Below are 15,263 nucleotides of genomic sequence, written 5' to 3'. Positions count from 1 at the left end.
GCTATTATGAGATGTCAGTGCAGCTTATCAACATGAACACAGTTTTATGGTGTTATTGATTTTTCAGCCAAAGTGCAGCTGAAAAAGGACACACTGTGAACATCTCTCTCTGCCCCCACTTTTAATGAGGCTTGACTTTTAAGACCATGAACTTTCTAGATCTCTTCCTTCCCTATCTGTGAAGACCAAATGTAGGTGTAAGTCCTACCTACCATAAATGTAAGGGCTCAGGGCAGGTGGGAGTTTCAAATGGATGTGGCTGCACACAGAGTTGCACACAAAGATGGAAAGTTCTTACTTAAGAAGGATTGAAAGTAAGTGACTCTGGAAAAGTCCTAACTTTTCTAGAACTGTCTTCAGAGCAAGTAAACTGTATCTATGTGCTGATGTCTGTCTCTTAGCTTCCTCAAATAGTGATCTCCAGCAAAGGCAAAATACTGTTCACAACACTCAAAGGTAAAGCAGACTTAATTCAGCAGAACAAGATTAAAAATAAGGAAAAAGGGTACATGATCTCCTACCTAGGAAGACAAGGAGGCACATGCTGATTGCCAGAATAGAGCCAGAGCTTAGTCCAACAGGTCTTCCAGCCTTCACCTGGCTAATTTCACACCATCTTCCCTTGTAACCTTCGGGGCACTGGCAGATAGTCTTGTCTTGGGATTGAGCCACACAGGTACCCCCATTCCTACAGGTCCAGTGTCCACAAGGGGATGAGGTACAGTGTCTGAGCCCTGTAAGGGTATCAGTCACTTCTACTTTCCCAGCTGGGCACCTGAACAACCAAAGCAGATGATATCTTATAGACAAGCAAAGCATCTGGAGCTGTATGTCATTTTGTGCAAAGTTTGTAAGTTTCTTTAAAGGAAAGTTTAATTATTCTCAAGAAAACCACAAATCCACATTGAAAGTTTGAAATACATGGAAAGTCTAACTTAGTGAGCTAGTAGACTTATGAAAAATGAACACATGTTCTGGTTTCCTGATCCAGAAAACATGCAGAAGAGCTTCATTCTTTCCTTAAAAGAGGGAGCCATCACTTTCTGACTAACGCTTTTTCTACAGTCATGTTCTAATCAAAGCCCCTGAAAGAAAATGGACAGCTGAGATCAATAGGCAAAGAGCTAGCAAGCATGTGGTATAAGTTTAGTAATGTTCCTTTGGACCCTGGGGAGAAATATCATTGACCTCCTCAGAATGACTTGTCTTTTAGGATTGATTTCTTCTTGTGTGTAATAGGAGAGGCCCTGGAGAATAGTGTGAGGTCACAGATTTCTTTCTGCAATCCAAAGAAAAAATTCTACTGAAAAAATGGCAGAGACTTCATATTGTTCTTTCAGAAGCAGTCTGAAGAATGCAGTGTCCCCAAGCACACTTAAAACCATCTCACAGCTTCTTCTAGCAAAGAATCACCAGATTTCACAAGCACCAACTTTTGTCTGAATTCCAAGAATTCAAGCAGCTCCTCCTCTCAGTCCTGTGTGTTTTTGTGTTTGGGTTGTTTGAACAGAAATGCCTGTATTTTGATTTACATATTTTAATAGATATTTTGAAATTTTTCTTTAAATAACGGATCTTCTCCAAGAAACTAACTGTGTAGGATAACAGCTGTTCGGCTTTAGCTCTGGCCCTGGGAAGCCAATTCTAGAATCCAATTTTGTGACAATCTAATTTTGAAAGTCTCATTGATTCATAAAAATTATGATTAATTTGGAAAAAAATTATGATTAATTTAATTTCAATTTCTTTACAGGAAATATATGCAAATATGTATTGTATAGGCAACATACACACATACATTTATTTATATAAATATATATGTTTTATATACATAGATGTATGTATCATTGAGTATATAGAGACACACACTGTATATATACACTATAAGTGTATATAGACAGTGTATACATATATACATAATGTATATATGCACATAATATAATGTATATAATACTAATATACACTATATTAGTATTTTCATACAGAGGACAGACCAAAGCTTTTGCAATCCACCTTTTATTAAAGAACATTTAATTTTTCTTTCTGGTGATCTTCTCACCATGGAAAAAAAAAAGGTGGAGTAATTAGGTTCCATATCAGACTTGCAGAAAAAGGCAAGTATAGTTCATGATAGGAAATGAGACAGAAAGAAGGATTTGTCCTCAGAATGGCTCTCTCTGGCCAGCAGCCACGGGGAATTTCACTGTTAGAAGCAAGTTGCCTGGTCAAAGGTGGAAAGAAAGAGCTTCCCAGCCATCCCTAGATGAAAACAAAAAGCTTCATGTACCGGCACTCGTATTTTCTCCAAAGGTCTACACAAAGGAAGGGGCTGTAACAAGGCTGGCTGCTGCAGGCACTGGAATGGCATCCCATGGTGACCCCTTGCCGCCTCAGAATTAATCCGAACTCTGTGCTCCTGCCCTCCACGAGGAGCGGCTGTCCATCCAGTTGGACGTCACGCATACAGCCTGCAACAAAGCAGAGGAGCAGGCACAGGAGCACATTCGGTTATTCCCCACCTCAAGCCTTGCCCCCAACATTTAAGTGGGAGAACTTAAAGCACTGAAGAAAACTTAAAACATTGTTTAAAAATATCCTTATACTCCTCAGGTTTATTTTAGATGAGCTACAGAGAAGATGTCTATTGTGCTCTGGTCAATCTATAGATTGACAATATTTCTCCAGGAGAGCTGCACTGTACCCATATGACAGTTCAGCAGAATGGTGCTATGAATCAGAACAACTCCACTAAATTAATCTAGATTTAAGATATAATCTTAAAAGTGGGGCTGAATAAAAAACAACAGAATGGGAAAAGCTGTCTTCTTGTTGAGCGACAATCTCAAAGTCTCAGCACTCCACCCCAAGAAATGGAGAGAGTACCACAAATTGCCTTGTAATTCTTTTTCCTCCTGTCAAAATTTGTGTTGCCTGTTCCTTAAATCCTTCCAAGGCAAAAACAGGAATGAAGATCACACCATGAGTACACTGCTTGAGGCATGAGAAACCCTGATCTAGTGCCCCTGCCAGAGGGTTTGGAACAAGATGATCTTTAGGACCTCTTCCAACCAATTCCATGAAACAAAAAATTGGAGTGCTATTTTTTGAAATATTTACAGAAAATCTCATGTCTTCACTAGAACCAGATACAATGGCGCATAGGGTTGAACACTGAATTCCCCAGTAAAGGAAGGACATAGTAGTCCATACGGGAATTGTTACCTGAGTTTTAGACTATCCAATACACTCAAAGATGCCACTTTCAGGCTTTAATTCCCCCCTGTTAGAAATCCATCATATTACTTACCTTGGAAATCACTCTCTGAATGACTGGGAAGGCGGTTTCCTAGCACAATGCTTGCCCAATCCATTTCAAACCATCTATTCACACCCAAGACAGAGGTGACTTCCTGATCACCTCCACCACTGTTAACGCGCAGGGTAAATTCATTGTTGTAGCGCTCCATGGTCAGAAGAACCCACTGGCCATTGTTTATACGTAAGGTTCTCAATCTCAAAGAGTGGTTTTTGTCCCCCAAACTGAAGTTAACACTAAAGAAACCCTCAACCACCTAGAAGAAGATGATAAAGACCTTTAATAACAGAAATGTACTTCTAAATGTTATTACACAGTCCTGCCTCAAGAAATGGATGTGAGTTTTTAAAATGGAAATGGCACTCTTGTTTATAAGTGCTTTATTCCCAGATAAAAGTTACCACAAGAAAACTACAGGTGCAGGAATTATCAACTCTTTTTTTTTACAGGCCACTATTCTAACTCACATGAACTCTTTAATCAGTCTTCTCTCTACTGATATCTACTTCTAAGTCTTCCCAGCTGAACTTCATGTTTCAATTAGAACAATGAGCCTCTCTCTGGCTAGTATAGTCCACACAGCTTTTTTCAACAGCAACAAAAATGTAGAGGCAAGTTTCACAGACAGTGAGAGATAGAAGCCAAAGGAAAAAGCAAGCAGGACAAGAAGAACAATGTTCTTCATTCACATACACCACATGAACATTTTACAGGCAGTGCAAATTAGAATTTATGCCATGAAAGAGTAATACTGAGAAGGACAATATAAATGAGAGCAATTACCCTCACATGGAAAATTCTTGCTCTTTATTACATGACAGAACAAGTGTTTTTAATCAGAAACTGCATGTTTTCCTCTCGCTGTGGTACTCCATGACAAATTGAGAGCCTCAAGCAGGGCAGCTCTGCTCACCTCCAGTCGGATGTATCCGTTCCCATCGGCAGAGGCCAAGCTGAGGAGGGTGCTGTGGGAGATCCGGGTGCGCACCAGCAGCTGGACCCGTGTGCTGCGAGTGCTGAGGATGCTCCTTGGCTCATAATGGATCCAGCTGTCCCTTCCAAAAGCCCATTCTGGAAGAACTGAGCACAGCACACAAAATCAAAGTGAAAACCTCCGAAATGGCTGCTCCCTCAGATTTCTGCTCTTTGAGAATTTACTAGCTCTGAATGTCAGAGTTTTAGTTCTTAAAGAATTTTGGCAATACAATGAAGCATTATGGAAAGCAACCTCTGTCCCAATTCAAAGGGAATTAACAGAAAACCAACAAATTGAGGATTCAGAATTTAGGCAGGAAAGGAACAATTAGATACTGTCTCTTGCAGTCTGCCTGTTACAAGCTATCTGTTCTACCCAATCACTCCTACGCTGTACCCAAATCACTTTGGATTTTTTTTAAATCTGAAGCATATTTTCCAGGAAAGTAACTTATGTTGATCTGAAAAATAGAAATACCAAACAACTCCCAAAAAAACCAACCAAAGAAAAGAATCAAGTATTTTCTTCACTACTTTAGTCCCGTGGTTAAAACCCTTGCTGTTAGAAAATATGCACTTCCCATTTCAGTTGGCACAAGAGAAAGCCTCAGGGAAGGCACAGGATTTTTTTAACTACAAAGGGAGATTAAGTTAATGTTTACTATTTTAACTAGGGGAAAGGCACTGAAATTATTTGCTTCCCTATCCCTCTGAGGAACCCAGGTTCCAGCACAGAGTTTGATGAAGTTGCACTGCACACTTCCATGAAAATCAAACAGCACTAAGCTACCCAGGCCCTGATGCTCCTGCATAGAAGGTACCTATTTCAGTCTCATTAGCTGACAGAAATTCTAGATCTGTGTTGGGCCAAGCTTAGTTGAAAAAAGGAAATTTCACCAAATAAAGAGATAGCTCAAGTTAGTTAACAGACAGGACAGACACTGGGTCACCAACAGCTCATCAGATGTCAGCGTTGTAGAAATCCATGCAAGTAGAAACCCAAAGAGTACTCACTTCATCCTGGGGCATTTAGTTTGGTTCCCAGAACATGAAATATCAAAAGATCAAGAGACTTAAGTTCTGCACTCTCTTTTCCTTTCACTCTTTTGTCTTCTCTCTCCTTTCTTGAAGCATGTTTTCTTTTCTCCTCTAGGTTTCCCCCCCACATTATTTTTCTTAACTCATTTCTTTCTTGTTCACTGCCCCTGCAGCTACAGATTCTAGCTGATGAGCAGGCATGGGTTTTCCTGGGATGCTCCAGTGACTCCTGTCCTCAGCTGTCTGCTCCTTGCTGTGAGCATGTCACAGTCATGCATAAAGCACCAGCTGCACACGAGCATTTTGCAGACCAAAATATTAGAAGAAGATGGTGCCCATCAAAGTTTTTCTATTACATCAGGATATGATTTACAGATTTTGAACAATTGCTTTCTGAGCCCGTGGTTTGTTCCACAGTAATGACGGGTAGAACCAATACCACAGCTGGGCTTGTGAAGCAGTATTTAAAAATAATGCAAAACAGAATGGGATTTGAATCCAGGAAGATGTTTATAAACCAGTATATCTGTCTGTAATACAAATAGCTTAACTATATTAACCAATTTTTTGGTCATTATGAACACCTTAAACAGTGAATGCTCCAGGCCTAGACCATGCCAGTTACAATTCCAGTCTTCCCCCTCACTGGACAGACAGGACTTCCACTGGGTAATTTACTGTCACACTTTTTAAGTCTTGTGTGGCAGATGGAGAAAGAAGAGAGGGTCTGGCTGCCTGCATAGGGTATTATTGTTCTGTATACAAGAAGGAAAATTAAGTGCAATGAGCTGAAAGGACATGTGTAACGCACCATTGTCCTGTTCATTAATTCCAATACATTGATCCAACACTGACTTGTAAACACTCCTTTCCAGCTGCTCTCTGCTGCTCATCCTCACCTGTGGCTCATTCAAATTAAAGGACTGAGGGGGATAATTCTCTTCCAACAAAAGCCCCCAGAGTTATGAGGCACTGGTGCTCTTTACAGATTGTTATGATCAACCACGTTGTTTGTCCCTTGTACCTAGAGGCAGGTGAAGTCCCAATAAACATCTGTCACTCACTTCTGATTCCTGCTTGGCTGATGAAGGATTTAAGATAGAGGGGACAAAGGCAACTGCAAGTGTATATCCCCTGTACCCCAAACGTGAATGTGGGCTACTAGGAATTAAATAATTTATTTCCTAAGTTTTTGAATTGTGCTAAAAATTTCCCACTTTCTTACAACATCTCTGAGGTTTTCATTATCCACCATGGGAAGCTTTTGTTCTCTGATACATATTTCATGCTGACTTTGTACAGGATAGCACATTTGTTGCAGGCAGCCTGATATTATGCCCCCACATACACCCACTTCTGTGGTCTAGGGGCATTGCTCAACTTGCAATTCATTCTAATGACAGATGCAAATTCAATTATCACCATTTCACAAATGGGAAGTGGGGTCTGAAGATAACAAAAGGGTTATGCCCACAGGTTTCACATGTTCATTAAACTTCATTTTGGAAACAGCATGACCAGAGGAAAAAGGCACAATGCAGAATATTTCCCTTTTCACCATTGAGAAATAAGATGGTGATAAAAGTGACAAAACAACCTGACTATTTCCCTACCCTGCAAAATCAAGCAGCTCTAAACATAACCCTCATCTGTGACATTATCTTTAATTAACAAGAGTTAGTAAGATCTTTACATCTTTGAAGATCTAAATCATTCCAAGACTACAGCATGCTGTTGTTATTCTGTTCAGTTCCAAGTCATGGCAGTATGACTTTGAACTCTGGAACAGAGTGTCTGAGGCTGTTCCCACAGAGCCTCACCACAAATTTCTACCTAGAACTTGCAGTACCTTTTTCACATGCTAATCCAGCATATCCTGGGGAACAGTCACAGTGGAAGAAATCCCAGCCACCAACACACTTGCCATGGGTGCCACAGGAGGCCATCCCACCACTCTGACACATCTCATCCATAAGGACACAGCCAGGAGCACTGTTCAGGGACTCTGCAGGGTGCTCTAAATCATAGACCTGGAAAAGGTCAAAGAAAACCATCACAGCAGGTGCTTACAACTATCAGCAGTAAACCCCAAAGTGCTCTCTGTGGCCCTACCTTACTGTCAACGATGACGTTGCGTATGCAGCCCACAAACCCTCTGAAGTGCCTTTGGGAGTCACGGTAAGGCAAAGTCTTCTTAACTCCACCCAGCTGCAGGGGCTGATGGCCACTGAAGAGCTTTCCCATGCTGAAGAGGAAGCAGGGAAAGAAAGAATTAGTGCCATGCAAAATACAGCAGCTTGGCTGATTTCACCATCCCAACCCCACCTTTTTCTGTAGCTCTTTTGAATAGTTGTGTTTAAATATTTTTGGTTGGTTTTTTGGGTTTGTTTGTTTGTTTCTTTGGTGTGGGTCTTTGTTTTGTTTTGTTGGTTTGGTTTTTTGTTTACCTTTGAGATCCCACAATCTCTCCAGAGGCTTCACAGGCAGACAGATCCATTTGGGAAATCTTCTTAGTAACACTGTGATTGTCTCTAACTGAGACATTCATGCAATTGTCAAGAATCAGCTTCACTTCCTAGGAAAAGGCATTATTTAAAACAATTATATCCTGAGATGTGCATATATTTTAATTACATATTTTCTTTCACTTAGCAGACGACAGAATAGTAACTAGCAATAACAGTGCAGGAAACTTTGTTAAAATAACAAGATACTCCACATACTAATCTGGAAAGTTATTGCTCATGGCATGAACCTAAAGAGCCACACAAAAGAAAGATCTGACTCTGCCATGACCATGCCAAGTCATTGGTGTTGTAGAGGAAGCATAGGACATTCTTGGAGTTTTCTGCAAGATCACAACACAGAGAGATAACCTAACAGAGCAGAAGGTCTGTCAGGCTGCATCCCAGATCCTGACCTGCCCTTCAGCTTGTCTTATGTGGGAGAGAAGGGGGAGCCTAGCAGATGCCTTCAGCAGTGTTGTATCAGCAAGATATTCCCTGAACACAAAAGTGCATCTACCTCCTTTGTGCTACACACCTAAAGTCTCTTGCTTGGGCAGGGCTTCTCACTCAGATAAAGTACGAATATTTCACTCAATGACATCAGGAGGCATTTAGCCCCTGGATTATCAACACTCTGTTGTCTAAGCAGCAGGCAGGATAACTAAAGAAAGGAGATAGCATGGCCAGTTTCATAACTGGATCAGACTTCTTCAGGTCTTGTTCTGCTTCACTGCTTCAAGACTTAGAGGATGTCCAAACTGACAAACTTCTACCCCTGCCGTTTCAGAGATGATAGAAAATTGATTGATTGAGTTCTACAGAAGGGAGGAAGGACTTGGAAGGAATAACTAGGTACATGAATTAATGCTTACACAGGACTGCCTGTGCCATATTTACACTTGCCTTTCCATCATTTATAATTTTAATATTGTGCCAGCGGCGATCTGCAACATTAACTTTTTGTGACAGCTGCAGGAAAAGCTCACCAGAGCTGTGGCTCACGGTCAGCGACGGGACACCACCAGAGAGCTCTGCAAAGGAAAGACTCTTATTGGTATGCAGTAACCATGTTCCCATTCAAATGAAGTTGAAATGACTGTTGCAGTTAGATCTTAGCTGGAGAAGATCTTTAACTTAAAAAAAGTGCAGCTTCTAACAGTGACACAAAGATATGAATTAGACATACTGGCAAACTATTGTGCATTCTCCTTATTCTCCAAAAGTACTTTCTGAGCTTTTGTAAAAATAAACCCCCCAAACCTATAAACTAAGTAGAATCTCACCTTCACATAAACACAAGTACTTTATAAGGTGCTAACCTAAAGCAAGGAAGTTTTCCTGTTCTCCAGGCTGCCCTTGTGCTGCTGGTCCATGGTACAACAGAAGGCCATCAGCAACTTCAGTGATAAACTCTAAGGAGATGCGGCTCTCAAAGCAAGGCTGAAGAGGAGGGAACCAGGCATAACCATGGCCTCTGAAGCTGTGTTTTGTCTGCTGACAGTCTGGTCCATGAAAATTTGCAGCGCATTTGCACCTATTGAATAAAAAAATAAAAGCAAATATCCACCATGCAAACAGAAAATGCAAAGGTCTCTTCTGACAACAGGAGTGTCCACTTTAAGCACTGGACTCCATGTTCCCTGGGCCATAGTACAGGTAAAGCACTAGCAAAACTTCTGTCAAAAAATGTTTTGACTTGTTTGTACAAAGGCAATATAAATTTAGTCTAAACTATATGTCTATGCAAGGATATTTTGTGAGTAAATCATGGACCTGTTGTAATATATAAAGCCCATGAAAACCTCTTACATCTTCAGCATAAAAAAAAAAAAAGAAAAACATGTTTTTCACTAGGCTTAGTTATTGGCTTGTCTGAAGACTTTGCAATGCTGACAGGAAAAGCAAAGGAATCACAGAATGCCAGGTGGAATGGCCCTCAAGTACAATTTGGTTCAACTTTTCTTGGCAAAAGAATGATCTAGACAAGATGGCCTAGCATCCTGGTAGAGTCCATTGTTGGGTAAACTACCTCCCAACTAACCAACCAACCAACCAACCAACCAACCAACCAACCAACCAACCAACCAACCCACCCACCTCCCTGGGGAGATTAATACAATGGTTGATTATTCTCATTGGGAAAAAAATTCTGCTTGTGTTGAATCAGAGTCTCTGCACAAAGGGTGTGGGAAGGAAACATCACCCAGAAAAAGTGGAATGTGGCAGTCATAAATCTTGACCTCTTCGCATTTATTGTAAGATACTTGATTGTTTATTTCTTTTACACTATCAAACAAGAGACACTTGGAGTTCTTTCCTTAATAAGCTGTAGAAAAAAGTAGCCACAGTATTACAGTAACAGAATATTAAGTGGGAAACCAAAGGAACAACAGAAATGGGCAGAGGGACAGGAAGGGAGATAGCTGGGCCACTATTTCTTAGTTTCTGTTTCCTGTAGATTGCTAGTACCTTTGAGAGCAGAATGATGGGGGTAGGATGCAGGAAAAGATGACACACAAAACTACTGAAAATGGAGCAAAAGCAAAAAAACCTCAGAGCTGAACAAATGATAGGTCAGAGCCTACCTAGAGTTTCTGGGCAGCAAAATTTCTCTGTCTGATTATAGCTGAGTAGCAATAAGAACTTTAGCATGACAAGAGCTTCTACAGCTTCAGTCTGAGTCCTGTCACCCCTTCCAAGGTTGCTATGAAGACACTGGTCAGTGTTTCTGCTTTCCTATACTGGGATGATTATTTTTAAGCAAACATGCTAGAAGCCACATCCTGGAATAAGATCAGGCTAATTCTGAGCTAGTACAATCCTATGATTTTTTTCATCTTTATACTATATTATTTATGAGATCTCATTTTTGGAGAAACAAATAAGGCAAGAAATGTGGGGAAGAGGTTATTAAGTGATGTAAGAGATGTGATTAAAACATTTAACAGCATAAAAATGTTTAAGGCAGGCTGCACAAACTAAGAGCATTTTGCAGGGTGGCATTAATGGAATTGGTGCAGCCTGGAATGTTCCCTAGGTTTTCCTGGAGACTATGTTGAACATAAATTATATGTACCCAAGAACAGAGGTTCTTTTGCAAGACCTATGTGTGAAGTATAACAAAACTTAGATCTGCCACAGTGGGAAGACATGAAGTGATGGTTCCTGAAGCTTTGACTCATCCTTCTATACAGTCTGCACTAGATGCATTGTGTTTGCACACCTCACGTAGCTTTACCAACCTGTAGCCCAAATCAGTATCCACACATGTGCCACCATTGAGACATGGGTTTGTCTGGTATGAGGAGCAGGAAAGATGAGGATTCTCCCGAGCAGCACAGCCACACACAGCATGGCTCAGGACTGTCACAGATACCAGTGAAACACTTCCAGCTGTGGTTATGGTTGGTACATGGTTCTGTTCATGCTTACTGACGCATCCGCTGCTGTGAGTGCAGGCTGCAGTCACACATTCATCAATGCCAGTCTGGGTGATATTTATGTCCAGAATGCTTTCCAGCTGAAGAAGAATAATTAGTTGCATTCATCTGACTTTTCCACTGAGTTCACCAATGACAGCAATGAAAAGCCCAAGCCATATTTCTTTTCAAAACTGGTTGCTGTGCCAATTCCTTCCAATGTCTACCTCACCCTATACAGCCAAAGGCAGCTCAGTCTGGCATCTATTAAGGCGAAAGCCTTGGTGTAAGTCAATTGCAGCATGAATAAGCATTTCAAGGGCAAAAATACTGTCAATCTTTGTTAGAGACTGAATGGATAAATTTTTTATCACTTATGGTTCTGATACATTATTTGCACAGCATGTAAACTATATTTTTAATCTGAACTTCTGACTTAAAGATACTGGGAATTGGCACTGGATAGTGAAGAAATATCTTTCCTGGTAAGAATCAGTTGGTACAGCTCTGCACCAACATGTTTCCAACAGAGCAAATAATTTAACTCTTTTCAATGGTGGGTTTGTTTCTTTTTTTTTTTTTCCCGAGAGGGAAAGGAAATTTACTAAATTTTAAACACATATTTCCAACCTGGTTTTGTACTAGAGAGTGGCTCTTTTACTACTTTGCTCTTTTAAGTCTAGAACCTTTGAAATGTTTGACTAGTTTGGGAGTTTCAACTCGAGAACTAAAAATTGAAACATTAAGGCATCATGTAGAAAGGCAACAGCCAAACACACTCTTTATACAGTGTTTTACGGTCTTTTCAATAGGAAAAGCGTATTTGCAGTCCTAAAAGCATATTGTGTCTTGGTCACTTAATAGGTATTCAAAGTCTGGTTTTCAGAACATTAGTATTTGAAACTTTTAGTATAAGTGCAAAAGGATTGTTTGATTTTACTGATTTAAACTATCTATTTAAAACTATCACACTATACTCCCTCAATCATTCTAATTGTTCACATTCACTAGGCAATGGGCATTACCTGAATAGACACAGTGATAAGATACTGTGGTTTTATACACAGGATGGATACTTACCCAGGCTCTGGAAGCTGCTACATTGCCATTAAGTTTTTCTGCTTTAAAATAAGGTGGACCATAAACTGCAAACCAAACATCAACCCCTCGACTTGGACTTGGGCTATTCAGTACACTGAAAATGTGAACATTTTCCAGTTGAACTGAGATAATTTCTGAAAGCAGCTTCTTCATCTGGTAGTATTTACTTTGTTTTTCAGGGGACTGGGATATGAACTCCTCTGGTGTGATACCTGTAACAGCAGTTGAAAATTTGACACGTTTCTTGCAGCTGTGGTAGCAATAGAAGAGAGGAGCATCACAGAAGAAATCATAAGGTTGCAGAAAATGGACTCAACTGCAAATTCAGGAGTATTTTCATTTTTAGGCTCTGAAATTTTCTGTGCTTGCTTCTGCTAAACCTGTGTGTTCTGAAACTTTTTAGACTTTTAATAATTTTCTTTTTTTTTTTAATTATTTTTTTAGAAGGAGAAACTGTCTTTTTTCTCCATAATCCATGTTCCTTCACATGCAGCATCAGAGGACCATGCAAAAATCCATTTTCAAACCCTTACCTAGAAAACTATTAATTCTCATCCCATGTCTAAGAGCATTTTAAGCAGAATTCTAAGGATCAGAGCAGTAACACTGCAGCCCTAGACCATGCTTGAGCACATTGCTTACCTTTTATTCGTACAGAACCAGCATTACGGAGGGCATCATCTTTGATTTCCTTCACTATAACCTTTACAGTGGAGATAACATCTGGCCAGAATCCATCAATGACTCTGACTCTTATGTTGTATATTCCCGGTGGGGTTCCTTCTTTAATAGTCAGCAAACCTGAGTTATCATTAAGGATAAAGTACCTGTAATAAGAGTTAAGCCAAGGAACAAGCTATGAGAAGTTCAAAAGCTAAGTACTAATTATCATCACTGGTGGTTTTTCTGAACCACTTTGTATTTATCAAAGAAAGCAGATGTGTTCCCTCATGAAGGATCAGAGCAGAACAGAACTTTTTGACATTGTCTCCTGTGGCTCCTAATGACTCTTCATCAGTGTATCCTGAAGGTTTTGTCCTGCTACTATGCTGTATTCACTGCCTAGGAGGACTACAGCTGCAACAGCCATAGCTTTGGAAATAGTGCAAACTCCTAGTGTAGACACATTCACTGAGAGTGACACCTCTGTCAAGACCTCTGAGTGGCACAGATACATCTCAGCCCCTGTCACGAGACACTCCCAAGTCTATACATATAGTATAAAAAAGGTCTTGAAACCAGTGGAAACACCAGGAGCTTGGATGAAGGAATTTAGAAGTTAGTAGGTATGTTTCCGGTAGCAGCCCACTGATACAGATTGTGGGTATGACTGTGAACAGGAATTTAGAATTCTGGTCCATGAGGCAGTGGGCAGCAGACTGGTTTGGCATGCAGTGCTATCTACTGCAGCCTCACACTCAGAAGGGCTTTTGGAGATCTGCACACAGAAGTGTCTAACCAACAAAATGCTTTTGTACTCTTGTTTTCAAAAAAAAAAGTCAGTGTAAATACTTGCTGTGATTTTGTGTGCGCTCAATTTTCCAATAAAATTTATGCAACTCCCATTTTTCTCTCCAAATACCTTGATGTTTTCCCTTCAAATTGGTAGATTTTGCGATCCCAGTCATCAGCATCAGGGGCACTGACCTGGCCCAGTACAGTCGTGGGGAGAATACCTGGAACAACACAGCACACAAGGGGCACAGTCAGACCTCTCACAGGTATACAGACATGTTCTGGTCTAAGCACATGTGTCATAAGCCTAAGGCCTCTACAAAAATAGTTGTGGTAGCTCTTGAGAGATATGCACTGGTTTGCAAATGCCACACGGTGCCCTGCTTGTCACATGTTTGCTGTATGACTACATAGATGTAATTCTACAGGTGACTGCAATGAAAAGCAATGGGAATGAAAAAACAAAAGCCACCTCTGAGAATTTTCACTATTTTATCTGCATTATCCAACCAACTTACAAAGTGGTTTGGACAGAGATTGGTGTTTGGCAGGACAAACAACCAAAATGCAGACTGGGCTATGAAGGGCAAAAACAGTAGTAATTACAGCAAGATAGAAATTACAGCAAGATAGAGAGGATGTCCAAAATACAGTGGCCAGGCTTATTTTGAGTAAATGGTGAGACTGGGGTGAGATGGAAAGCAGCATGTATTCTGCTTGTTTTGCATCCTCTCAGCAAAACTGACAAATTAGTATTTTCTGGATTTACAAAACTTCTGAAGGAAAGGTTTCTCCTTACTTCTGAAGGAAATAGTTATCTGAATTCATAAACCTACTGTGTAAAGAATCAAGGATACACAAAAAGGATAAATGCGGGACTTCGCCGTATGACAAGGAGCAGCACAAACCCTGACAAGAGAGGAACTGAATGCAAGGAGAGGAAACTGTACCTCTCTGGCAGCTGTGGTGACATTCACTGGATATTTTGCAGAAGACAGTATACAGGATGCCCTAGTGTTTGATTCCCACAGGATATGAATGTAACATACAATGTGATAGTAGCCTTTTGATTCTGTCTCTCCTTTATATTTTAATTAATCAAAGATCTGAGGTCTTGAATATTCTCTCCCAGAAATTAACTGATGTACCGATGAAAGAAACAATTAAAATGGAATTCAGGCTGAATGAAAATGTTCTGTATTTAAGCTACATGCGGAGTTTCTCAGCGAACAGAAACAGACTTGGTTTCAATTTAACAATAAGCTGAACTGGAGTAATCATGCAACAGGCAGTACAAGGTTTCAGGACAAATAAATGTGAACAGCGTCTACTCAGAAGTATTTCCTAATGTGCCACAACAGTCTATTTAATGTGCTATCAAACCATAAGACACAGAGCAGAGTAGAAGAGGAAGGAATGCCCTGAGCCAACATGGATGCAAGCGTCCCAAAA

General features: G+C 40.4%; 1 protein-coding gene across 1 annotated transcript in view; it reads right to left on the bottom strand.

Moving 5' to 3' along the window:
• The window catches only part of LOC103816442 (neural-cadherin-like), a 41,332-nt gene that overhangs the window by 2,942 nt on the left and 23,127 nt on the right, over positions 1–15,263 (bottom strand). Inside the window, exons 18-30 of the mRNA XM_050971592.1 lie at positions 13,939–14,032; positions 12,999–13,183; positions 12,336–12,568; positions 11,079–11,356; positions 9,156–9,370; positions 8,736–8,867; positions 7,777–7,900; positions 7,442–7,574; positions 7,179–7,359; positions 4,230–4,396; positions 3,308–3,572; positions 2,288–2,468; positions 522–775 (exon numbers count right to left, since the gene is read on the bottom strand). Coding sequence (XP_050827549.1) covers positions 522–775; positions 2,288–2,468; positions 3,308–3,572; positions 4,230–4,396; positions 7,179–7,359; positions 7,442–7,574; positions 7,777–7,900; positions 8,736–8,867; positions 9,156–9,370; positions 11,079–11,356; positions 12,336–12,568; positions 12,999–13,183; positions 13,939–14,032 — 2,442 coding nt within the window. The remainder of the gene's footprint in view (positions 1–521; positions 776–2,287; positions 2,469–3,307; positions 3,573–4,229; positions 4,397–7,178; positions 7,360–7,441; positions 7,575–7,776; positions 7,901–8,735; positions 8,868–9,155; positions 9,371–11,078; positions 11,357–12,335; positions 12,569–12,998; positions 13,184–13,938; positions 14,033–15,263) is intronic.

This window comes from Serinus canaria, chromosome 2 (genome assembly GCF_022539315.1).
Source record: "Serinus canaria isolate serCan28SL12 chromosome 2, serCan2020, whole genome shotgun sequence".
NCBI classification, from domain to species: Eukaryota; Metazoa; Chordata; class Aves; order Passeriformes; family Fringillidae; genus Serinus; species Serinus canaria.
This window is presented reverse-complemented; position numbering and strand designations above follow the sequence as displayed.